General features: G+C 40.1%; 1 protein-coding gene across 1 annotated transcript; it reads left to right on the top strand.

Moving 5' to 3' along the window:
* The first annotated feature begins 695 nt into the window (after positions 1 to 695).
* Positions 696 to 26676, top strand: hck (HCK proto-oncogene, Src family tyrosine kinase). The gene is made up of 13 exons (XM_086213996.1): positions 696 to 935; positions 10846 to 10985; positions 13164 to 13194; positions 15259 to 15349; positions 15515 to 15610; positions 16307 to 16410; positions 18152 to 18301; positions 19366 to 19518; positions 19601 to 19783; positions 20798 to 20874; positions 21568 to 21721; positions 21921 to 22052; positions 23725 to 26676. The coding sequence occupies exons 2-13, from the start codon at positions 10854 to 10856 to the stop codon at positions 23925 to 23927; spliced, it is 1506 nt and encodes a 501-aa protein (XP_086070122.1). The 5' UTR covers positions 696 to 935; positions 10846 to 10853; the 3' UTR covers positions 23928 to 26676.
* The last annotated feature ends 836 nt before the right edge of the window (positions 26677 to 27512 follow it).

Here is a 27512-nt window from a genome sequence, read left to right as displayed (position 1 = left end):
ATTAATAATAGAGGCTCATCTCTTCCTGTGCTAACGCTAAACTATGTCAGGTCATCTGCTACAGAACAGCTGCAGGACAGCAATTCCTTCTCCTGATCTGCTGATTAAGCTTGTATTATAAAACTCTTATCTACCTTTTTGACCCCTCCCCCCTTCTCATTTATTTCATTGTCATAAACACATCCCTCTCAGCCTGGTTTTCAGGATGGGGGCGGAACTACTCAATTTCTAATCCCGCCTGCTGATTAAGGATTATGGTGTAAGAGTTGACAGCAGCTTGCTCTGGTGTGTTCTTAGTGAGCTGCTGTTGTGGCCCCACAGCTCAGCCACCCACGCCTCCACCCAGAGGAGAGCTGCCAAACCATCATTTGAATACATGTTATTCTGCACATCATGCAAATCCTAGCAGTAGTTACGCCTCATTTGTTTAGCTTTTTACATTGACACGTCAAACATGTAATGGCACGAGCATCCTACAATATAGTGAATTTTGTAACAATATGTGAAAAGAGGAAAAAATAAACCTTTAACTAAAAAGGTAAAAAATGTAGTCACTCCAATTTTTTTTATCTTTTTTTTTACGCGTCTTGACGCACGGCGCAGCTCTCGGTTACGCTGATGTAGAGTGACGAGGCCGCCAGCGGGACAAGCGATAAACTGCCTGTTTGAGCCACTGAAGCCATGAGTGATGGCGAGTGGTAATGAGGCAGACCGCTTCTTCCTCTTTTCAGCAGCTCGATCAGACGCGCACACATGTAACTTCCTCGTTCAAGTCCAGTGCGCCGCGCCGCGCTGCGCTTCACGTATTCCACTTCGGTCATAAAGGCATGGAAGCAATTTAAGACATGAGGAATAAACTTTACACGATAATCCGACTTTAGAAGATCTCCAAAAAGCGCAGAAATCATCGTGTCAAGGGTTTCGTTTGAGAAACGGTGAGTGTTAAGTATTCTTTATCTTTTTTATGGAGAAACATGAGCCAGTCGGGGTGAAAAGAACAAATTCTACGTAGTTTATCGTGTCTCTGATCTTCCTTCATGGAGGAAGATCTAATTAAAGAGGATGAGTAAAGACAACAATGCAGTTTTACTACAAGGATGCTTTTCTCCGCCTGAAAGATAAAAAAGAGGAACTGCAGCTTCTCGAGGTGAAACCAGCACTTTCTTAATAGTTATAATAATTTTAAAGGAGTTACAAAGTGACAGGAACAGTCACTGGTAGAAGTTGCTTTTCTCAAAATGTCAGTTTGAGTAAACATTGGGGTTTGGCTTTAAACTGATTAATTAGAGATGTTAAAATGAGGGCTGGGGTCTGGCCGTCCACATGAATGGAAGTCAACGGAATGTCCAAACAAGGATAACTACGCAAACCTCTGTGTGTGTGTGTGTGTGTGTGTGTGTGTGTGTGTGTGTGTGTGTGTGTGTGTGTGTCTGCGCGCGCGCGCGTGTGTGCGTGCGCGTGTGTTGTTTTTAGACTGTCCACTTGTTACTTTCCTCCTCCGGTCTGAACATGAACTTCTGTGCTGATATGAAACGTCAGTTGTCTGCATGCGCTAAAAAAATATATAAACAGAAGTACATTTTTTTCAAGAAGCATATCATTTAGATATATAAAATCAAATGATGTAACATTGAAATAACCTTGCTACATATATTAGAAAAAATCCCATAAAATGGAATAATAAGTAGTGGAAGTGGATGCTGTGTTTCTTTAAGAAACACGCCTTAATTCCCTTACTTTGCTTGTTTCATATGTGGTTGTTATTACGCTATTATTACTTTTGTTATTTCTGTTATTTGTTATTGTGGTGTTCTTGAATTCTTTAAAAAGTACTTTCAGTTTCTATTGAATGAAATGTGAAGCAATGCGGACCGCCACCTGATACATGTCTGGATGTATCTCCGAATCTATCAGATAGAGCTCCACAATTACTCCATGCTTGATCAAAATGCAAAATGAGTTATTTCTTTTTTCAAATCACAGAAAGATGCAATATTGATGAAAGGCTTCTTTTGTTTGAAATAGTATTTTAACTTCAATGTTGTGGTGCTGCAGAGATGTTCTGTGTACACATCATATTGAACAGAATTAAGTCTCCATGTTCTCCCTGTGCCTGTGTGGGTTCTCTCTGGTACTCCAGCTTCCTCCCACAGTCCAAAGACATCAAGAGGGGACGAGGCTGATTGATACTCTAAATTGACTGTAGGTGTGACTGTGAGTGTGAATGGTTGTTTGTCTCTATGTGTTGGTCCTGTGATGGACTGGTGACCTGTCCAGGGTGAACCCCATCTCACGCACGTTAAAGGTAGCTGGGATAGGCCCCCCCCCCCCCCAACCCTTAACATTATAAGCAGTAGAAATCGATGGATGGAAATTAAGTCAGTAAATGTTTCTTTTTTTTCTCTATCAAGCAGGAGGATCTCTAAAAGTAGTGATGACAACCCATCAAACTCACGGATATTCATAGATTCATAGACTCCGAATGAACACTTGAATACTTTAAATAGTCATAATTTGAAAAAAATGTAGGATCAGAACCTGCTCTTGACTCTCATGGCATGTCACAGCTCCTGGATTGAGCCATACAAGTAGTTGGTGTCATGAAAATTTGTGTGTGTGTTAAATAGAAGTATACCTTCTAACTTGTGTTTGTTCTTCCAAAACACTGTGAGGTTTAACACCAAATGTGGCGATTCTGTACATGCCGTTATGGATCTCTATGGAAGTTACTTAGGATGGAATCCAGTCTTGTTACCCTGGAAGAAATGTCTGGAGGCGTGAGCAAGCAGCAGTTGGAAAAGAACACAAAATCATAGAAGGGCAGATACTCTAGAAAAAAGAAAAAAATGGTAAGAGTAGTACTGATTCAGGGTATTTACAAAAGTAAAGTGTTACTGGCTTTTAAATGCCCTCAAAAGTACAATGTTCTTCATTTTCAAAAACACATGAATAAAAACAACCGATGAAATTGAATTTTGTAAGATGTTCACATTTGATGGACGTCCTCCCTTCTTTCCTGTATTATTAAGTAGCAGTGCAGTGTATTACATTTTCTTTCCTTCGTTTTCTCTCTTCCTGCCTCGCTACTGTGCTGTTGGGGGTGTGCTAGGGGGACAGGGGATGTTGTTGTGGCCTGAGGCAGTCCCAAACAGGTACACTCACAGCCCATGAAAATTTCATCTGGGGGTAAAAAAAAAACCCAACAACAACAAACTTACTTCATAACAGAACACTCATGAATTATTTCTGTTTCCCAGAGTTGGTAGAACACAGTAAAGTAGATCCAGTTCGCCGTATACGCCGGGTGTACAGCGTGACGTTCTGTAATCAGGGGGATTTTGAACTAGCGTGTCTCTTTTCTGATGGTTACAAATTTCCAGGCCAATCAAAGCATAGATGCCTCCCACCCAGACTTTGCAGTGGAACAAATTTACATGGTTGGATATAATTTGATGGCGCTGAATAAAATGCTGTCACAAGAGTACAACCGTGAAGGGTGCTTGAATTGTGTTTGAAAATCAACCTCCAATCGTAAAATTCAATTCAGTGACATATACACTTGCATTATTCCCTGGCTATTTGGACGGGACACGGTGGATGTCGAAGCTCTCCGAGTGAATTACAGCTTTTCTTACGTCGTCCTCTGTTTTTAGCCTCCCATCTATATGTGCTCACAGAGAAGCGCAGGAGTAAATAGACTGCATTTATTGATCACTTTCCCATCTTACCAAACCTCAGAGTGCTTTACAAAGAAAGAGGGAGGGAAAGAAGAACTTAACCGAACCTCTCAGGACAGTTGGCCTTTTAAATCACGTAATCATGACATGCACATTTAAAACACTGATGTTTTAATATATGACTATTAATACTTCACCCAGGCTTTGCGCGTCCATAAAGTGGCACAGGAATGTGTCCTAAAACCCCAAAATAAGTTTTACAAGCATTGCTAAACGTCTGGTTCCCTCGTCTGAAAGTCAAAGGGACTGAATTTGGGGTTTTTTTTGAGAAAAAAAAAAAGCCTGAAATAAGGTCTGAGGTTCATTCAAGCCTAATAGTTGATAAATAAATGTTATGTCGTTTAGTGAATACCAAACTTGTGACTTTTGAAAATTGAGATTTGTTAATTTATCCTAAAAATGGCTTTTGCTAAGAAGTGGCTAAATGAGACTAAAGGTGCTAAGCTAGCTGTGAGGATGTTGAAGTAGCTTGTTCATAGCATAACGTTAGCTTTATTACTTCTAATCAATGGATTGACACTTCAAAAAGTGGAGTTGATAAGTGAAGATGATCTTGCTGAAGAAAAAGCCTCACCAACGTTTGCTCACCACAGAGTTTATTTTCAGCAATAATCCAAAATCAAGTGTAACAATCCTATTGGTTTTTGGTGGAAGGAACCCTGCAGGGATGCTAACAACAAAAATACATCATTCCTGCAGCGGCCTATGCTTTGTCGGGTGTAACGCTTTGTTGTGTATCATTTAAAGGAGGGTGGGTGAAAAGCAGTCGACTGGTTAGGCACTTTCACAGTTGTGCAGTTAATGAAAACCTCTTCTAGCAGACAGATGATTGGAAGTGAAAAACAACTTCAGCTGTTTGTGTTTGTCTCACTCAATCTCTCTCTCTCACACACACACACACACACACACACACACACACACACACACACACACCTACGCACACACCTACCATGAACCTACACTCTATTGCTAGTTTGACACCATCCGTCAATTTTGTAGAATTTGAAGCACCAGAAAAGAAGACAGTCAATAACTTGTCCATCATAAAATGAACAGGTCCAATCACATTTGAAAATTGGTTTCCCTGGATTAAAACCCATGTGTGTGCCTGGTTGGTGCAGATGGAAAAGGGTATTGTAGCAGTTGATACCCCAACTTTCTGATAATACGCTGCCCCCTGTTGGCTTGAAGTGAAAATTTGAACCTTCAGATTGAAAATTTAAAGTTGGACTTTGATTTACACTTCTAAATGGGTTTATAAAACAATTTAAGCTGCACACTTTGCCATCTAGTCAGTGGTGGGAGTGCTTCCTGCAGGCTATGCATGTGTGCTAGAGCTGCATGTGCATTAGTCAACCTCAAGCTCATTGACACTGAAAATCCAGTCGCGTTCCACTTCACCAACAGCTTGGATTGCCCTTTGTGTGTATTGTTTTTTTTTTTTATTGTGGGTTGTTTTTTGTTTTTTTGTTTTTTTTTTACACACACAGAAGCAAAGATGAATCAATGGCATGTGCATCGTTACGGCCAAACTGGGGCAATGTGTTACCATCAGCCTCTCTTATCTCATTTATGACAGATAGCCTGCCAGGTCAAAGTTTCCAGCTGCAAGAGGAATTGAAAGCGACAGGTAATGAACTGACTTTGAAAAACACTTAAATTAGAGGGAAACCATTCAAAAAATTCTAACCTTCTTTGTTTAGACAGAAAGAGGAAGAAGGTTTGAGGAAAAAGATGAGAGAAAAACGGAAGGTGAACTTTCATGATAACCTAAACATCTATCGTTCTGTGCTCGGTATGAATGCAATGTTTCTTCTTTCAGCTACTGGGAGATACACTTCCTCTCTGATGAGAAAAGCAGTGACACTCAGCATCTGTTTCCCAAAACACACTCACACACATTGTTCTCCTCTTCAGCTTTGCACAACGGCATTAACGTATACGATGAATCACAGCATTACAGTATTCTAAAACCGTAGTTGCACCCCGAGTGTCGCAGATGAAGACACACACGAACCCATCAGATGACAGTATTGTAGCTGCTTGACTGACGTGTTGTGGTGCAGACGTCTAAATAACTTTCAAGACTGAGGAATCAGCAGCAGAGTGCAGTGTCATACATATCCTCCCGACAGTCAGCTGACTGTGGTGCTGCGAGGCATCTTTGTCTGCAGTTTTCTGTTGCAAAGGGTATTTACTATCTTGTGATATGTTTTTTTTTTTCCATCCGTCCATCCATTTTCTACCGCTTATCCTGTTGAGGGTTGTGGGGGGGCTGGAGCCTATCGCAGCTGCCCATCTATCATTATAGGTATTATAAATGTTGTTGTTGTTATTATTATTATTATTGTTGGTGGTGGTGTTGGTGGTGGTGGTGGTGTTGTTGTTGTTATTGCACGAAGGGAGAAAGGCAAGACAGAATTTCACTGTATGGTATTACGTACACGGCACGGTGGTGCAATGGTTAGCACTGACGCCTCCAGGTTCGAGTCCTGGCTCTTTCTTTGTAGAGTCTGCTGTACCTGTGTGGGTTCTCTCTGGTACTCCAGCTTCCTCCCACAGTCCAAAGACATCAAGAGGGGACGAGGCTGATTGATACTCTAAATTGACCGTAGGTGTGACTGTGAGTGTGAATGGTTGTCTGTCTCTATGTGTTGGCCCTGTGATGGACTGGTGACCTGTCCAGGGTGAACCCTGCCTCTCGCCTGCAGCCACTGGGATAGGCTCCAGCCCCCCCGCGACCCTTAACAGGAATAAGCGGAAGACAATGGACGGACGGATGGATGGTATTACCTCTGAATTTTTTTTACTGTGCACATGACAATTACTTTCTTGAATATTGAAAATAACATGATCATCATCATAAAAAAATGCCACTTTTGTGATTTTTTGATGAATGAAGTTTAAAAACTATAGCTATGCTATAAACGCGCTTCTGACTTCAACACTGTCTTTTGTGTAGGGTCAAAGATCAAAGCTATTAGCCTCGTTATCTACCAGTAGGAGGCAACAAATTTGTATCGCGAAGAAAGGAAAAAGGGAAACAACCTATAAGGGAAATGGATCAAAATCTCATGAGCCCTATACCAAACTGCTTCAAGGATGTCAAAAAAAACATGCCAAACACTACCTTTGTCGTACATGACACAAGCCAACGTACATATTGATTTCAAACTAATGCGGATCAAGACAATCTAATGCTGCAGCAGTCCGTGTTGTCATTAGCCCCCAGGAATATACCAACCTTTGATGGAGAACCTCTGGATTACTGTGCATTTTCTTGAGTATTTGTGTATCAAGTGTAGGCTCATGCTAATAGAAGTATTGCCTGCTTACATTTTCTTTTGGAAGAGTATTCCAAGGGACGACCTTAGTGATTTTGTTAAAAATTGTCAGCGCCTGCCACCTGACAGGGGATGTCAAAAACCAAAGACACCTTCTCAAGAACGGTCTGGAAAAAATAGCCAATTCATACAGGAAGAAAGCTCTTACGGCCACCAGTAAAGTCAAAGGATGTCAAGGCTTTGCAGGCATTTGCTTTGTTTCACAGCATCTGCTGTAGCGCAATGGAGGACGTTAGCTATCTGTTGAATATGAGTATGCATGCTCTACTTGCACCATCGTCAAGCAGGTTTCAGTAACGTTTTCGAGTTCGCTGAGTGACAATTGTCTGTATGCTGGCGTTCAGGACACGCCTAGTGCTTCACCAAAATATAAAAATGGAAGCAAAACATTACAGGTCAAGGAAAGACGAAGTAGTTTCGCCACCCTGTTGAGTTTGTCGGTCTTAGAACTGCACCTCAGTTCAGCAAAGAGAGAGGGACTTACCTCATAAGCCAACAAAGGTATCCCATTTGCTGTGTGATGAAGGTCAAAATTTGAAGATGCTCCTCAAAGTGGAGAGAAGAGAGAAAAATGACTTCTTCGAAGGAAAAATTTGTGTTTTTTTTTTTTTTTACTTTTATCCATTGGACACATGAGTAAGGACTGCCATAGTCATCTGTCCTACCAGTTGTGTCATGTGAAATCCCACTACCCTCCACATCCACTCAGCGCAGGAGGAAATGGATACATTGCAAGAATCATCAGAGAAGAGTCAAACAGGGTCTCCCAAAACGTGTTACCGTATAGAGGCTGGAACACAGGATTGTGCTTTCCAAATGTGCCCGGTCAGATTGAAGCAACAAAAGGCAGTAAAAGGCTAAAGACTGCTTCTTAGATCCTGGCAGCGTGGCCAAGTTTTTGTTTGTCTGCAAATAATGAGTAAGTTAAAGGTGAAAGGATGAAACAGTTAATTCCTGTTGAGAACAATGAACCAAGAGGAATTTGTGGATAGTTGCATCATGTCTGGCTTTGAGGTAACTGCGCTCAACTGTAACATCTACTACAAGTAGCCGGATGTGCTCAGATAAAACAAGATGTCTGTGACTTATGACATTCCAAGACAGGAGGAGTTGAGTGCTTGGCCACACTTAAACTCTGTGGTAATTCCGGTCATTGATGCTGACATGCAGCTATTAATTGGAACCAAGGTTTCAAAATGAATGAAATCATGGGAAGTGGTAAACAGCAAAGACATTGAACCTTGTGCCGGGGTTGGTTGTCTATGGACTGCTGAGAGGAAATAGGGAGACTGAAAGTCATTGTCCCACAGTTACAGCCAACCAAACATCAATAAGGAAGTTACTGGTGAAGCAATATAACCATGACTTCAATGAGAAATCAGCCAATGAAAAGCCAGAAGTGGCCAGTGAAGATCTTCAGTTTTTGGGAATGAGCAGTTCCTTTAAGCCCACTATAGTTTGAGATTGCCTTTCCAGAAGGAAAATGTCATCATGCCCAACAAACAAGAGTGTTGCTGATCAAAGGGTTCTGTGTTGAAACTCACTTAACCGTCTTCTTTTTTGTACTGGTGTTGTTTTTAAATCAGCACACTCAGGCTTTTATAGGGGTTTTTAACTTTGTGAGCATTAATAAAGTGTTGTAACGTTATGCCAATGCAGACCTCATGTTTTGTCTCGTTTTTGGCACCACGTTTTGAAAAGGACTTCAAATTTCCACCAGAAGCCTCTTTTGTTGTTCCAATGTAACTACAGATGTAAAGGGTAACTAAGCGGAGAGCACAGTTGGATCAGTTATTTTATGGGTTTTAAGTCAGCAGATCATTTACCAAGATCACGAGTTAAGTCTGCTTAAGTTAATGTTTTGAAGAAGGATGAACTTGATGACCTTAGCTAGTGACCTGGTTGGTGGGGGATAGAACAACACATTTATTTTTTTTTTTTACTGTCAAATTGATGAGGGTAAAACTCTCGGATGAAGGAATTGCAGTAAAGATATAAAGATGAACAGAATCTGAATGGTCCCTTTTCAGCAAGAACTATAAGTGGTCAAATTCGCCACTGATACGACTGACTGACGCGTGGTTCATCTGCCTATGTTTGGACAACTTCTTCATAATAATTGACACTGACAGTGTTCTAGGCGGCACGGTGGTGCAGTGGTCAGCACTGTCGCCTCACAGCAAGAAGGTTCCAGGTTCAAGTCCTGGCTCCAGCCCCCCGTGACCCTTAACAGGATAAGCAGAAGAAAATGGATGGATGGACAGTGTTCTACTTCATCTATATTACATCATGATTCTTTGAAGAATTATGTTGTTGTTTTGCTGTCAAATGCCCTCTGATACTTGCAGTACTCCAGGAGTGACACCTATAAAGCACCCAAGGGATGATGTGTTTTTGTTGGTCAACCCAGTTGGCATCTCCAAGAGTTCTTTCTGCCAAAAGTTGATTGCATCTTTTTTGTTTTTGGATCATCATGGAAAAGTAGCTCTGTAAATAGCTCTCAAAAGTTGTTGAGACTTAAGCATTTTGGATGTCTGAATTGTAAATACACCCATTAGAAGTAGTTATCATCACACAAAGGATAAAACGACTTCAACGTCAACCCATGCTCTTTTACAGCTCTGTGATGATCTTCATAATTGTCCCTAGCAACTAATTAGCAACAGCCATTTTTAAGATGTATAAATGCTTTAAAAGTAATGAGCGTTGCATTTTTTTATATGTTTTGTTTTGTAGAAAAAAGATAACATAGTGTGAATCACTGACCTTGCATCAGATGTCCGGTGAAGAAGAGGGAACCGGAAGTTCAAAAGTCACTTGGGTCACTGGGTAGAAGAACTCATTCGGGCACCACTATATATTTTGCAATAACACTCATGATTGCATAGAGCCATTATCATTTACATGAGAGAATACAAGTACCTTACAAAACCTTGAATTAGATTGACTCAAGAGTAGTTTCACACAGAATATTTTACCTAATACTTCACTTGTACAAGGCGGCACGGCGGTGCAGTGGTTAGCACTGTCACCTCACAGCAAGAAGGTTCCAGGTTTGAGTCCCGGCTCGGGCACAGAATCTTTCTGTGTGGAGTCTCCATGTTCTCCCTGTTCCTGTGTGGGTTCTCTCTGGTACTCCAGCTTTCTCCCACAGTCCAAAGACATCAAGAGGGGACGAGGCTGGTTGATACTCTAAATTGACCGTAGGTGTGACTGTGAGTGTGAATGGTTGTCTGTCTCTACGTGTTGGTCCTGTGATGGACTGGCGACCTGTCCAGGGTGAACCCCGCCTCCCGCCCGTTGACGCTGGGATAGGCTCCAGCCCCCCTGTGACCCTGAACAGGAATAAGCGGAAGAAAATGGACGGATGGATGGACTTCACCTGTACAGTTACAGCAACGCCAGTTCAAACAAATTTTTGTTTTGTTTTGTTTTTTTGGTGAATGGGACTTTTTGCAGCATCCATATGTCACACAAATACTTGGAAACGATTCGTCTAGTAAATGTACAGCAGATAAACTTAAGAAGACACGACGATAAGACAAAATATCACAAGATCTATCACTCTCACTTCACCTTAGGCAATAGGAGGTTGAAGCAAAGTTGTTATCTGTGAAAAACATCAGCAGTAATGTCATGTACCTTGAAAAACTGGGTAACAATTTGTCTTTATGTGTGACAAACTGTCAAGCATCTTGTGATCAATGGTGGTTTTCTGCTAGCTTCTAAAGTTTCTCTCTTTCTCTTCTGTTGTCCTCCTGCAGAAGGAACCATGGGCTGTGTTGGCTCAAAGAAAGAGGAGGAGCCTCTTGCCAAGGGGTCCGCCAACAATGATCAACAGAACCGTACACAGACAGCCCACTACGTCAAAGATCCCACTGCAGGAAACTCTGGAAGCAAAGCTGTAAGCACTAACTGAACCGACTGTATCTGAAATATAAAGATTGGACGTGCCTTTATATGATTAATAGGACAGATAATAATAACGTCAGTCAAATTTTAGCTCGTCGCTTAAGGAAAAAGTTACCACTTTAATGCAGTGGTGGCAGAAGCAAAAGTAGAAATACAAGGATAAAGTAGTACTCTAGTGAAAAGCAAATTTCAAATCCTTATAGGTAAAAAATACACTCTCCATGTTATTTGCGTATTCCAGTGCTGAGTAGAATTCAGTCTTTGACCTGTTGACTTCTAAAGGTCAAACTCTGGGATTGCTACTAAATATTCCAGCTATGGTATCACAGGATCTTCCATAGGAGATGACGCTCGCGTTTACAACCTGCTCAGTTATGGTAATGCTCCTATGCTGGTTATGACGGGAAGGCTAATAATCAGCTCCTCTATGGGGAACATGACTGGCAATGTCACTGTTGAGCTGGATTAGAAACCCCTAAAAAAAACCTTCATCACTGAATATGGGACCTTGTTACCTTCAGTTGAGACTGCAAACAGTGATGACAAAAATGAGTAAAACCTCTAAAATCGTGAATAAATACACTGGGCAAGTTACTTTCCACCACCGAATGTAAATTTAGAGTCTTAATCACATTGCTGATTATTGTGTGTGAACCCTTTTACAAATGGCCGCATGAACACCTGCAAACATGCCGTTGCTCTATATGAAGAAGTGAAAAGGTGCCAAATGAAGACACAGTTAAAGTGTTGAAAAAAAAGAAAGAAAGTAGGCGCATCAGAATTTGTCTCTCCGAGTCTTGTCAGAGGGAACAGATTAGCTACTGGTGGTCACTGTGACCACGTGCCAGCCTGTATTTGGCCATGAGAGGATCGGCGAAGCTGCCGGTTCCTCTGGCCACTGCTTTCTGTTTGCTGACTTCAAGTGTGTTTTTTCACCCTAAATGATGAAAGAGGAAGTGACAGAAGCAGAACAAGACCACTGAGACAGGAGACCAAAACTTCAATATTAAGCAACTTCTAAGACACGCCTCGGCTTGAAGAGTATCGTTTTACGTATGTTGAAATATAGAAACTGCCGGTCTGGTTTGCTTTTACAACAGATAAAAATAAGCACATTTCTGAAATAGAGAAACAAAAATACACCCCCACCCCTCTCAAATAAGCGCCTGTATCTTTTCTGCTTTAAACATTGCAATCGATGCAAATGTAACATGTGACGTTAATTTGATTTGCCTTCAACCACACAAAATCCAAAACTCAAAGATAATGAAGACCAATTCAGCAGCCGTGTGGTGAAGGAGGGGGTCGCTCATCGTGACGTTCACAGACATCATCTGTCTTTACGTCTCTCGCTCAGGTCTTGTGATTGTGTAACATCTTTGAGGTCATCGTTTTAAAGTTCACCAACTGTAAAGGTGTTGTGTTTGCTTTCCCTTTTTGTGCTTTTTTTGGTGTATCAACTTCGAGACTTGCTGGTGAAGAGAGTTTAGAAACTAAAACCCCTCAAGTCTCCATTTTTGCTTTGGAAGGTTTTTAACCTTTTACAAAAGAGTAAGTTAGCAACAAAAAATATTTCTCTTCTTCTTTTCTTTAACGATGGTTGGTAAACACTTTTTAGGTTCATTGCTGCCACCTTCTGAACTGAACCGCTGATTAGAAAAACTACCACATTAAATTGCGTGACTGTGTTTCTACTGCCATAATCTTGAAAATAACCCAAACATAGCAAAGTACAATTCTATAAAACATTCGAATCAATTTTTTGACAGCAGTTTTCAGCATATTCTTTTAAACCTAACAGGATGAGGAAAGATTGAATCCGTTCAGTCCCCAGCACTGTTAAATGTTGGAATCTGTGTGAAAATATTAGCGAAAGGTTTTTGTAAATCTGTTTTTACTGCAGCATCCCTTAAATCAATCTACGTCCGAGGCCCAAAAAAAAAGGGCAAATTAAGTGACTGCTGATGAGCGGAAAGAAAGTTAAGACAGAAAGATAATAGTGAAGACAATGGTGGTGGCGCTTGTGGTGGCCCCGGGGCAAATGGTTCTTTACAGTTACCCAGCTCATTACACCCACAAGTGTGCCAGTGAGAAATACAGAGGCACCAATTTCACTGTTGCCTCATACTAACTATTTTTTTTTACTTCTTTTTTTTTTTTTTGCCCACAGGGCAAAATGCATTCCGGTGCGAACACAGATGGTAAGTCACAATCTGGCTCTTTACATTACTTCGGCTCTATTGCTCATTTAAACGTGTGTTTATGTGCTAAAGTCAACCACTGATCTGTAAAGACATTCGCAGGTTTACTGGGATGGCTTTCAACATTAATTTATATAATTTAATTAGTACATTTCCATATTATGTAAGGAGCCCATCTTGTTTACAACAGTTTGAGTTTTGTTGAATTTATCCCTCACTGTCTCCGTTCTATATCCAGTACACCCACTACTGTCTCCAGCCTCTTGTTTAAATTGGGGTGTTTCCAATTTCTTTCCGATTTCTTGTTATTTCCTTGAGTGCTGTAATTTTAAGAATCCAAAGATGATGTAATTCTTCCTCTTGTAGATTTCTTGGACTTCTTCCCAACAGAATACTGTGTTGCTCTTGGTACCTGCATTTGCTAATATTTTTTGATTTTATGTGAGATATTTTACCAGTACCAGTACTCATACAGTACCGGTCTTGTTTTCTCCACATTCCCTTCAAGGACTTGAGTGATTTTTCTTATTTATGGTCAATAATCGTCTAAATTACCTTACCTTCATCTTTCGAGCATATTCCTTTCAAAAGGGTGATCTTTATGGTATTATTATTTTCAGTTCCTTCTCACATGAATATTTAATATAGTTTGGAAATATTTGAACATTGATTATGTTATTACTCATTTGTGTCACAATACTGCAGTGAAGCAATAATACAAAAGAAATCTGATTTTTTGTAATTAATTTAAATAATCGATATCAATTTTGGCTATGAAATCTTAAATATAATAAAGATTTTGGTATATGGGCGGCACGGTGGTGCAGTGGTTAACACTGTCACCTCACAGCAAGAAGGTTCTGGGTTCAAACCCTGACTCGGGCACGGGATCTTTCTGTGTGGAGTTTGTTCTCCCTGTGCCTGCATGGGTTCTCTCCTGGTACTCCAGCTTCCTCCCACAATCCAGCCGCCCCCCGGCGACCCTTAACAGGATAAGCAGTAGAAAATGGATGGATGGGAATGTAGTGAAGTACAGCTCATATCCCCATTGACATAGACAGTAAGAAGTGAGTTTGTGTTTCGAGAGCGGTAAACACTCCCTGTTTCTATCAAGCAGATGAGGAAGTGCAGAGGGTCCCCTTATCACACCTGAATGTACTCAGCAAGAACAGGGGTTGAGCACTGGGAAACCCTTTGTGAAAAAATCCTCTTTCCTCTTTTTTCCCCCCTCTACTTAATCGCATGAAACAAAACAAATAAACAAATGCCAGGGAAGACACGTCAATCAGTTGAAAAGCCAGAGAGCATAAAATTTCCAACAACCACATTAAAGAAGCTATATCAAGGGTGTGTTTGTAACACCTTTTAGTTTTTGGAAAATAGAATAGATTTAATATGTTGTTTGGTCTCATGTTGAAATACAGCCAAAAAAAAAAAACAACAACCTGATTTTGGATTTACTAAATTTGGATTTATTTCTATAATATTTTGTTAAAAGAATAATAAGATGGATAATGAATTGTTGTTCTTTTTATTGTTGTTCTTTTTTTTTAACCAAATAAATTTTCTTGGCATAAATGAAAGAATCCAGATCAGGCAATTTGGTTCAAATCATTCCACAGTCTTTTGCTATGTCATAGTGTCGGAATATATGCAGAGGTGTTTCTGCACGTACATTATTCGATGAACAGTTTGCAATGATTTCCTGATTCGATTTTAACAAGTTAATAACTTGATTGATTAGATTGTATCTATATATGATGGGTTGTTTTTTTTTCTTGTGTCAAAAGATGTAGTCCAAATGTTTTCCAAATGAGGTCTTTTACAAAGTTGCTCTTGCAGTTCATGTCATCAGGCGCACAGACATCATTTTGAAACAGATGACTTACCTTTGTTATTTTTTATGGAAAAAAAAACATAACCTACCCACCCACAGGAGTATCTGCTGGAATAGGAATCTGGAATACAGATCCTTGTTCACCTGTACATATTAAAAACATAATGTCCCCAGTGGGGACAACATCCTTAATTCCTCTTGTCTCTTTCCTCTCTGTGTTGCCACAGGAGACATCGCCATGGCACTGTACGACTATGAAGCCATTCATGATGGAGATCTTGGCTTCAAGAAGGGAGATAAACTCAGAATCTTAGAGGAGTGAGTAGATCATCAAATGCATAAACTTTGTTTGCTTCAGTTTCTTGTGCATTGTAATTGAAGTGGATGGATGTGTGAAGCATGTGGTTTATTGTGTGTATATGACAAGACCCCCAAAAAAGGGTTTAACAAAGAACTGTGTTTTCTCTCATTGTCTTTCTGTAGATCCGGGGAGTGGTGGAGAGCCAAGATGATCAGTACAGGTCAGGAAGGCTACATCCCCAGTAATTATGTAGCCAAAGATACGTTGGAGGCTGAGGAGTAAGTTTGCTCGCAATGACAACCAGTTTTTAGCTCCTCTTCCAGATAAACCTCATCTAAACACACTAAAAATAAATAAATAAATCGATCGTGTTTACACAAGCCAGGGTTGCATGTGATTTCCCACTTGACATAAAGTGGCAGAAGATAAAAGATTCAAAGTCATGGTGAAGCAAAAATACAACTAAATTGGATTGTTAACAAATGAAACTGTTGAATGCTCAAAAGAAAGCGTTAGGTCATTGTTATTGTGACTCAGAAAAGGATTTTTACTGTTCCATGTTGTGTCAAAGACTGTTAGCTGATGCAGTTAACTAGAGATAAATAGCTAATGTTAGCTCTATGCTAGCTAGCATGCACACGCAAGCTATAGGATGCTCTTCATTGTTAATTGTACATTGTTAAACCCATTCATGACAGTGATAGAATTGGACATTATACTATATTTACATTACAGTACATTCATGGACAGTGACTTGAGGTGTTGGAACAAACCCTCACTTGTCTAAAAGAAGTACAAGACCTTTGCAAATAATGTACTTAAAAATATTTTTGTAGTGGGAGGGTCATGACTGACTAGAAATTATTCAAAAAAGCATTACTACATCCGCACACAGAGTATAGAGGTTGTGTTCTCATACATGATGTGTAGTACGAGTGTTTCTGTACTAACGGATGTTTCCCGTTTCCATCGAGGTGGTTTTTCAAGGGTGTGAGCAGGAAAGACGCTGAGAGGCAGCTGCTGGCCCCTGGCAACAAAGTGGGATCTTTCATGATTCGAGACAGTGAGACCTCCAAGGGTGAGTGAAGCACATACAGGTGCAGATTATATCGTGTCCTTTTCAAATAATGATGCCTCTAGTGGAGGAGTTTAAGTATCTCGGGATCTTGTTCACGAGTGAGGGTGGGATGGAGCAGGAGATTGACAGGTGGATGAGGTGTCTGCAGTGATGCAGGTGCTAAACCAGTCCGTTGTGGTGAAGAGGGAGCTTAGTCAAAATGTGGGGCTCTCGATTTATCTGTGAATCTACTTTCCAACCCTCATCGATGGTCATGAGCTTTGGGTAATGATCGAAAGAACAAGATCGCGAATACAAGCCACTGAAATGAGTTTCCTCCAGGGTGGCTGGGTTCTCCCTTAGAGACAGGGTGAGAAGTGCGGTCATTCAGGAGGGACTCAGAGTAGAGCCACTGCTTCTCCATGTTGAGAGGAGTCAGTTGATGTGGTTCAGGCATCTGGTGAGGATGTCTCCTGGATGCCCCCTCAGGAGGCTCAATGTCCGACCGGGAGGCCTCAGGGCCGATCCAGGACATGCTGAAGGGATTATATCTCACGACTGGCCTGGGAAGGCCTCGGGATTCCCCCGGAAGAGCTGGTGGATGTGGCTGGGGAGAGGACAGTCTGGGCTTCCTTGCTGAGGCTGCTGCCCGCGCAACCCGGACCAACTGGATAAGCGGAGGACGACGACGACGACGAATAATGATCAGTCTCAACAACTCAGTGGAGCAACAGATGGACAAAGAGGAACCATGCATTCGAAAAAACTAATGGTCATCATTTGATCTTGATGCTGCTGGAACACAAATGAACTTCTTTTCTGTAAATATTGTCACACATACAGCAGTTACCAGAACCACATCTGTTTCTGTTAAGAGAAATAGCTTCAAAAAAACTTTCAATTTTGATGTTTTGTCCAATTTTCTTTAACCTACTTGACTCATTTAGAATTTATTGTAGAAAGAATATTTTACAATCACTAGCTTTTGCAAAGTGATATAAAGACATGCCAACGGCAGAGCTATGTTTCAGAAAATATCCAACTGGACTGTAAGCAAGAAAATCATATCTCGTTCACAGAAGTAAAAATATATAAATGTAAGAACAACAAACTGAAGTACCATCAGGCTCAGGCCCTAATAAAATACAAATATCTAAAAACGATCTGCACGGAAATACGGTTGGCATTCTTTCATTAGACAGATGACCCTGCAGCAGTCAAAGGTATTTATTGCCTCATAGAACTTTCAATACTATTGTGAACAAGCATGAGCGAGTTTGTGGATTACAGAGTGTACGTTTCAATAAACGAAGCACGGATTACACCAGACAATGCACTTGAGCATGTTGATAGCCATCGGCAGCATTTAGCTTCAAGCTAACCGTACACGAAGTGATGCACGAAGGATTATTAAGTCTTTGTCAGCTCATCACCCCCATTTGTAAGTGTTATATTCTCGTAGAATATTGCTATATAAAATGTATCGCTTTAAGCTAACAATGATGCCAGCCCTCGTGCAGGTTGTCCGTGAGCTGCACTGGAAAAATCCACCTTTAATAACATGCTGAGTCTCACTGTATCAGCATTTTTGTTACAGTAAACGTGAGATACTTGGGGACACAGAACACTTATAGTATGAAAATGTAAAGAAGGATCCAGTTTTCTTAAAAAAAACAATAAAAAGAAATGGTGAATATAAGATCCACTGCATTTGACATGTAAGGTTTAACTTCCTCCTCTCTCTCTCTCTCTGTCACCCCAGGCAGCTACTCGTTGTCCGTCAGGGACATGGACCCACAGTCTGGGGATACTGTGAAACATTACAAGATCCGTATGATGGATAATGGAGGTTTCTACATCTCTCCCCGCATCAGCTTCAATACCCTACAGGAGATGGTGAAACATTACAAGAGTGAGTTTCCCCTCTCTCGATACTTTATGCATTTATTCTTGCTGAGTCATTACTGCTGGTTTCCATTAGGATGATGATGTAATATGCCTTTGTTTTCTCTGGGTCGAAGTCAATGGTGTAAAGAGCAAAACTGTCAAAATGTTTCTACACTAGCATTTAAACTGATGCACAGCACCACCTGCTGGCCAGTTACACTGCCTCAATCATTATGACATGAAATGAATAGACTGCTGATTTTGGCATGCCAAGCTTTTGTTTTGGGCCATGAGACATTACTTCTTCCCACAATGTAGTTATTTTGAAGCCATGAGATATAAATTTTTCCCTCATCGTAGGTTGTTTTTTTTTGTTTTTTTTTGAGGCAACAAGATATAACGTTTCCCTTGAGTTTATTTTACTATATATATAATTATGCAAGTTATGTCTTTTTTTTGCCACAAATTAATTAAATGTAGGGACCAAGTTGTGTCTCATGGCTTCAAAATAATTAAACTGAGGGAACAGGTAATGACTCATTGCCTCAAAATATTATTTTATTCCCTCTTTGACCACTCAGGATGATAACTCAACACACAGCACTGATTCTGATCGTATTTTAAACTAAAAGGTCACTGAGAGAGAGAGCGCACTGTGCTCTATCAAATGTCTTTGAGCTGCTCTAAGTCCTACATTATTGTAGACATCACTGTAAATATATTCAACTATTTTTAGTTAAGTATTTCCTGGGAAATGAATTGAAATGGAAAAAAAATGTTCAAAAAGAGTGGATAAGACAAAAATCATCCAGCCTGAACTACAAAGGCATTCAGGGAGCAAAGACATGACAAATTCCATAGTGTTTCCTTTGAACTTAGTACTAATATCTAGAATTGTTCCAAAATGGAACGGGGTCTTCAGCAAACCCTCCACCAAATATGGTGACAATCATCTGGGTAGTTACTGTGTAATCTTGTTGACAGACAAACAAAAACACACCCACCTTTGCTGAGGTGATGAAATATAAGCAACTCTGTGAGGAACGCCAGCCTGTGATGAATTCAAGCTCTTGTATTTTTTTATAACAGAGCAGGGAGACGGCCTCTGCCAAACCCTGACCAACCCCTGCCTCAGCCCCAAACCTGAGAAGCCATGGGAGAAAGATGCCTGGGAAATCCTCAGATCATCGCTCAAACTGGAGAAGAGACTAGGAGCTGGGCAGTTTGGGGAAGTCTGGTTGGGTAAGGCAGATCACAGTCAGTTACTGGTGGCTTCAGGATACCAGCCAATCATTTACTTATTATTTTTAAACTTTTTTTTAAGCTACGTACAATAAACACACCAAAGTTGCAGTGAAGACCATGAAACCTGGAAGCATGTCAGTGGAAGCTTTCATGGCCGAGGCCAACCTGATGAAGTCTCTACAGCACGACAAACTGGTCCGGCTCCATGCTGTGGTCACCAAGGAGGAGCCAATTTATATTATCACTGAGTTGATGGAGAAAGGTGTGTACGCTGCACTTAACACCCATTTATCAATATATACATTAACTGTCTTACAGGAGGGGGAAATATATTCAGGGTTACAGGGGTTCGACGAAAAGTAGCCCAAGTATTTGGAAAAAAACCCTGAAGTTACAATGTTAATAGTACTTGTAGCTGAGGGTTTAAAAAAAAAAACTATGTGCGTTAGCAAGTAGAGTAAGCAAACTAAAAGAAAAATGTTCCCAATGAGTAGCGAAAACATTTTTTTTGTTTGCTATAAGAACCAAAAGAAATAGAAAAATGCCTTTTTATTATTTAATGAAAGTGATAGAAAAATGTTTGCTCTGGTAAGCTACAAGTACTGTAAAATGTTGGAAATAACGAGCTAAGTTAACAGAAAAAAATGTTTGCTACAATTTGCTGAAAGTAATACAACAATGTTGATACAATTAGCTCAAAGAATGGAAAATGTTGGATGAGCATGGGTAAAAATGATGCCACCAATATCTGTTCTTATCGGCTGAAGTCTTAACTTCAGTCTTGGATGTATTTTGAGCAAAATCTCGTACTGCGGTAAAGATCATGTGAAAAATCGCACTTTTTTTTAATCAACGATCGGGATTTGTAAATCAAACAAGGAACAAAGCTGACGTGAGTTTATTCAGCGTGTCTTTTATTGTGTATTGTTACACTGCCTTCTGTATGTCTTGTATGCCAAATACTTTTGGCCCTTGATGATTCTAATATTCATCTAGAAATTATAATTTAATATCAAACCATGTTATGTACACATTATGGTAGTTAGCCTATTAGAGTATTCTTGTATGCCTTGATGCATGTGAAGGGGACCTTACAAATTTCAGTTGCAGGCATTAATGAGTTAACGTGGTTAACATCTGATTTAAAATCAGTTTAAATAATGATGGGAAAATTTCTTCGGTTCATCCTGAAATATCTGAATTCGTTGTTGTTCCTCGCGCCCAGCAGTGAGCTCTACATGTATTCAATTCCATGTCTGTGTGCGTGTGTGAACAGGTAGTTTGTTAGACTTCCTAAAGAGTGATGAAGGCAACCGTGTCCAGCTCCCCAAGCTCATTGACTTCTCTGCCCAGGTGAGATTCATTTAGCATCAGTTCAGTATTTGGTTAATGTTGAAAGTGACTCACTTTATTCCGTATCAGAAAATTCACACCCTTTATGTTTGAATTACAACCCATCCATCCATTTTCTTCCGCTTATTCCTGTTAAGGGTCGCCAACCATTGACACTCACAGCCACGCCCACGGTGGCTTAACAGGATAATGGAGGGATGGATGGACGGATTTTTTTATAAAACCCAGATTAAACTTTTTTTCCTCATCTTGCACAATGATTGATTATTATGTATGCATATACATTCAAGCTATTTGATGTCTTCATTTGCCAGTGGGCCATCCGGATAAGCACAATAATATGTAAATTCCACCACAGAAGAGATCTCTGCAATTAAGTGGGCAAAAAAAAATAGTTTATTGGTTATTGTACAGTTTCAATACAAAAAAATCTGAAATCTAATATTTTGGTTGGCACCTGGCAGGGCAGGCTCTGTGGTGTGTGTGTGTGTGTGTGTGTGTGTGTGTGTGTGTGTGTGTGTGTGTGTGTGTGTGTGTGTGTGTGCGCGTGTGTGTGTGTGTGTATGTGCACGTGTGTGTGTGTGTGTGCGCAGAGCAGTTCTGAACTTAACTGTTTGGTCAGGTCCATTTTGTCGCTAGTAGATATTACTATTGAGCTGAAACTACGTTTTCTCATTTGTTGATTGTTTGTAGATTGCTGAGGGCATGGCTTTCATCGAGCACAGGAACTACATCCACCGAGACCTGAGAGCTGCCAACATCCTGGTGAATAAGGCTTTAGTCTGCAAAATTGCTGACTTTGGCCTCGCTAGAATCATTGAAGACAACGAATACACAGCCAGGGAAGGTGCGAAAAATATACCAAATGTATTCTGGAATTTTTGTTGTTGTTAATAATTAAGAAACTGAGAAAGTGCTAATAAGAAGTTTGAGGGATTTCTTCAGTTCAAGGGAAATTTTGAAAGTGACTTGTATGGCTGACTGAATGACTTTGAGGAAAGATCTCTGCAGGATTATAACATTTTTCAATATTCCTCAATGGCCAGGAGCCAGATTTCCCATCAAGTGGACAGCCCCTGAAGCTATCAACTACGGCTCGTTTACCATTAAATCAGATGTCTGGTCCTTTGGGATTTTGTTGACTGAGATTATCAGCTACGGACGCACCCCGTACCCAGGTAAAGCTGCTGTATGGCTTCAAAACGATATCTTATTTTCCAGAATCCCTCTGATGAGCAACGACCTTGCACTTGCAGCCAGGAGATAAATATCCCATCCCATTTATATGCTTGAACTGCCTTGAAAGGGATAATTCTGTTTTGACTTCCAAGTCCTTACAAATCGATGTCCCGACCTCAAAAAGATGTTGTTTTTTTAACTGAAGCGTCATCTCTCTCTGATTAATGAATGAATGACCACCGCCTAACCTGATTACACCTGAACAACCAGTTAAAGGACTCAGTCTTCATGTTTTATTTAATAATAATAATATCGTATTTTTCTTTTACAATTTTTTTCCTTTATTTTTACTTGTATTTTAAACCTGTTATGAGATAAGTAATGTTTAAACTTGGCTGGCGCTGACAGGCGTGCTCAGATGCCATGTTGACTGAGTTTGTCCTTTCTGTCGGACTGGCAGGGAAACTATAATGGGCCAAGTTTGGCTCCCTCTCAAAACTTTGTGTGTGTGCTGGCTATATATTTGACAGATCAAGCCTCAAACCAAAAAAGTAAACTGAAATAATTCCCCAGACATTCTCTATCTCGCTATCTTTTAACTTATATCCTTTCTTACTTACTTGCTAAGATCAGTTTTGTACAGCCAGGAGGAATATTTCCTCTCTGACAGCCAAGTTGGGTCAAATCCTGTCATTCTGTGGTGACTTGGATTTGAGCCGCTTGTCAGGGGGAGGGGTATAGCAGATGAGCCTGCTTGTTCTCTGCTTGGCCCAGAAGGAAGCGAGCTACTCTGGCTGCTACTAGCGGCAGAGCTAATATTAGCATCCTCGCCACTGGTCCTACATTGAGCTTGAGTATAAAAAAACACCGATATTTTCACGTGCTTTTCACGTGGTTTGGGTTGACGAGCCGCGTTGTCCTCCGATCTCTCTCTCTGTCTGGTTGTTGGTATGTGCGCACGTTTATATGTGTCTGTGCAATGCGCACAGGGCGGAGGCTTCGCAAAACCAACATCAGAGGAGAATCAGAAAAGCACGGTGATGTAGAGAGTGAACTTAAATGCCTTTGCATAAATTGGACCAATAACACAAGTCTAATAAGTTTATTTCATAAAAGAATGTATTGACCCCTTCTATCCAAATATGATCTCATATGACTTATGTTATGTTAAGTTAATTCCATGTAATTTATTTATATATATATATATATATATATATATATATATATAAACTAACTTGATTTTCAGGGGGCGCAGGGTTCTGTTACAATATAACGCTTGAGGAAACACTGAATAAGCTAAATATTTGTGTCTGGCTGTTTCTGCATTCCTGGAGTCACAAAGCAGCAGGAGGACAAAAAGGTCTTTGTGAGCTCAAGACATCTATTTGTGAATACTTGAAAAGCAAAAATAGACTTTTTGAGTCAAGTATTGCTTTAACTCTCTTCTCCTGGCTTTAAATTAGCCTTAGAAATAAAAGTGTTGTTACACTTTGGAATCTGATTTATCATCTATGATCATGAATTTTATTTCTTGGTTGTCTTCTAGCTACTTGTCTTCAGGATTTATCCTCCCCAGATTTCATGCCAATCAATTCCAGGGAATGTCATAAGAACCCCAAGAGTTTGTAGCTCAACCCCCTTTTGAACTCACTCATGTGCGTTTATTTTCAGGAATGACAAACCCAGAGGTAATCCGTTCCCTGGAGAAGGGCTACCGAATGCAGCGCCTGGAAAGCTGTCCCAAGGAACTCTATGAAATCATGCTGGTGTGCTGGAAAAACAAGCCCGATGACCGTCCTACCTTTGAATACCTGCAGAGTGTCCTGGAGGATTTTTACACTGCCACAGAGAGCCAATATCAGCAGCAGCCATGAAACCCACACACACATTTCCTCTACAGTTTCATTGTACTGTATTTTTTTCACAATAAGTCCAGGTTCTACATGCGTACATATACCCTCTCTCTGTTCCTCTTTACAAACACGTGTACTAACATGGGGCAGTACAATCATAATGAGAGAGATTAATAGTACTTTATGTTACATCAGGACAGCATGTGTCTAATTCCTCCCACTGTGTATGACCCAAAATATCCTGGTTGACTTATTAGCTGAGCACGACATCATGAGTCAAGGCAGTAGGGATCGGGGAATGATAGCGAGGTTAATTGGTTTATTACTAAACAACTAATATTTCAGGTTTGAGATCTGCAAATACAGAGTTGCCATCACACCAACTTCAAAGTAGAAATACCGCATCTCATTTCTCTTCCTCTTCAACATGTACCTGTAGCGTTGACCTTGACCTTTGACCTTTGACCTTTGGCCTTTGACCATCAAATCTTTTCAGTTCATCCTTGAGTCACAGTGGATGTCTGTGACAAAGTTGGAGAAATTCCCTTAAGTTTTAATCAGATCTTTTTAACTACATAATCATGAATGTCCATTGATTTATCTATTTTAATGGGGGGGGGGGGGTTACAAGCCCCAATGTTGCACTCCTGCTTTGCATAACCCTGGTTCTATAAGGTTTTTGTCCTTATCATTTTGAACAGATTGTGGTCATTTGATAAACATTTCTATGCTTTCTCTCATTTTATCAAACTGAAGAACTGTCAAGTCTCACAGACTGGCTGCACAAAACCTGACTGCCGAGGTCAGGGTAGATTCTCCAAATAATGGAGGCAGTTGTGTCAGTGTATTTCAGCTGTCAGACCTAAAGAAGATGGTCGAAGGTCAGTGTGACTGTGACCTCGCAAAATAAAATTTGTCATCATAACTCTAGTTTTTTTTTCGTGAGCCTATGGACCCTCCCTATTTGAAATAACAAGATTTTATGGGAATATAACCACAGCTGAAATTCAAAAATACGTCATACAGGAAAATGACAGCTGTTGTCATGTATATTTTAGTATTGTAGCATCCTATCTCTTGCTCATGTCAGGGCCAGAGCAGCGCATGTCTGAAGGTTTGGCTATTGGCTAAATTATGGCTACGGCTACATCAACTATGCCAAGCATCATCGAGGTGGGTTGTAGATCCCTGGATGTAAAGAGGAGATGTGTGTACAAAAAATGAGTAACGTTTGACTTTTCTTGTACTGATTAATGGTGTAAATGACTGTGAAAGGTGTGTTAGTTTTATTCAGACAGATGTGACCTGACTATCACTGTCCAGAGATATTTGTTTATAACATGTCAACTGCATCACTGAGTCTTGCAGGTGCAGGATTGGGGTGCAGATTTAGAAAAAAAATGGACTCATGGAGAACTCTTTTGTACAATTGTGAATTTAAAAAAAGTAATAACAAGTGTGCCTGGATACACCCCGATGTTATAAGACCAAGAACAGCAAGAATGGGATGCTGCGAATGAATTAGCAATGGAGAGCTGGAATTGAACATTAGTCAAGATGCGCCTGTCAACATGTGTTTTCATTCCCTATCCTTCTCTGTCCTGGCTCCCAGTGCAGTTTTGTACATTTCATTGCGCCTTCCATGGTCTACGATATTGGGGTTCCGAAACATTTCGGCTCAGAACCTCCAGAGGGTCGTTATTTCGACTCTCTCCAGAGGTGACATGAGACGAGACATGACCAAATTTCAGTGTATTTGAAATTCAGCTGCTATTATTACAGAGTTAAAGCCTTTTTTTTAAAACAATTTTTCATTCTCCTTTAATTTCTGGAAACCATCTTACAGCAGCAGAAGCCCCCCCCCCCGCATGTATCTTCCAACCCTTACTTTTGGGAATTTCAGTTCTACACAACATGGATGCAGCAATAACTGCTTCATACACCGAAACGCCTATCGTGAGCGATGCATGTTCTCGTCATGTTCACATAGACCATCTGAAAGCAGTCACATCGAAAAATAACTGGATTTTGCTTTTATGCTACACCACATATTGTGTATCCATGAGGGGAAGTTGTAACTACAGCACAGATGTTCATGTGCAGTGGTCAGCTCTGATGATACTCAACCATTCATGTCCACACAGCCTCTATTAAAACCCAGCATTTTGCTCTTGTGGAAGGAAGGAAGGTAATATGAGCTTGCAAAGTGAAACATTTACGACTGATTAATTACAACTTGTATTTATATTACATAAATATTCTCCATGTGACTGTTGCTTGATTCCACATTATTCCTTTGTGCCTTTTTCAATGTTTTCTTGTCTGACAGATTAATTAATACATTCCATATATTCTGTATACATTTACATTCAAAGGACATTCGAAGGATGCTGGGAATTAGGATTAATAGGGCCTTTGATGTGAAAACATGTTAACTCATAATGCTTATTGATTGTTTAATGGCCCATTAAATGCTATTTCTTTATTTGGAAATGTAAAAATCTATTGGCGTTCATTTATCGGTTTGGAAAATTAATTTATTTGTACAAATAGTATCCTGCTACTCTGAGCATGCTTGTATCTTGAATGTAATCATCTTTTCCAAGGTTAAATCTTTTTCTACCTTTTTTATTCTATTGTTTTGTCATTGAGTTTCCTACATGGACAGAAATTGGAAAATAGTTCTTGAAAGGAAATTGTGTGGCTGATACAGAAAATGAATGATCATTTTTATTTCAGTAGTAATAAACAACTTTTTCCTCACCACTGATCTGAGATGGTGTCAGATGTTTTTTCACAGATCAAAGATGGTCATTTTTTTCTTGAAGGAATGGAATATACTAAACATTTCATATGATAAATTGGGCTAATCAATTTAAATACCTTAGGCTGATTGGATTCTCTAAATTGACTGTAGGTATGAATGTGAGTGTGAATGGTTGTTCGTCTCTGTATGTTGGCCCTGCGATGGACTGTCCGGGATGTACCCCGCCTCTCGCCCGTAGATGCTGGGATAGACTCCGGCCCCCCCCCCCCCCCCCCCCCCCCGCGACCCTTACTAGTAAGGAATAAGCGGAAGACGACGATGGATGGAATTTAAAAACCTGTGAGTCACAGTATCAGAGAAGGTTATGAAAAGTTAACATAGAGCAGTGATGATGTCTGACAATATTGAATCAGGACCCACTTTTGTGTCATTATTGATTACAAACGTATGTTTTTCTTTATTAATATAAGAACTTCTCATAATTTTGTCTGATGCATTGTATAATGCACCTGCTCTAAATTTAAAAAATAAAATATTTTTGAAAATATTAACTATGAACTGTGAAGTGAATTTGACTTTTTCAAAACATTGTCACTTGCAAATTTATATGGTAACACAGGTGACACCATATACTTATTTATTTATTTATTTATGGCGGCCCAGTTTCGCCCGTGGAGTAGCGCTGATTTAAACAGATATGACATAAAAAAAATGTTTTCTTAACCAAGCTTTTACATTTTTATGGGCAACCTTGTAAATCATATGAGAGAAAATCATATTTACTCAGTAATGTTTACATTTGAGGGTATGTCCGAGTTTTGTAAAGAATAAATTAATCA

This window comes from Aulostomus chinensis, chromosome 9 (assembly GCF_037954235.1).
Source record: "Aulostomus chinensis isolate RoL2024-O1b breed Wild chromosome 9, RoL_Achi_v1.0, whole genome shotgun sequence".
NCBI lineage: Eukaryota > Metazoa > Chordata > Actinopteri > Syngnathiformes > Aulostomidae > Aulostomus > Aulostomus chinensis.
The sequence above is the reverse complement of the archived record's forward strand: the minus strand, read 5'-3'. Positions and strand labels throughout refer to the sequence as shown.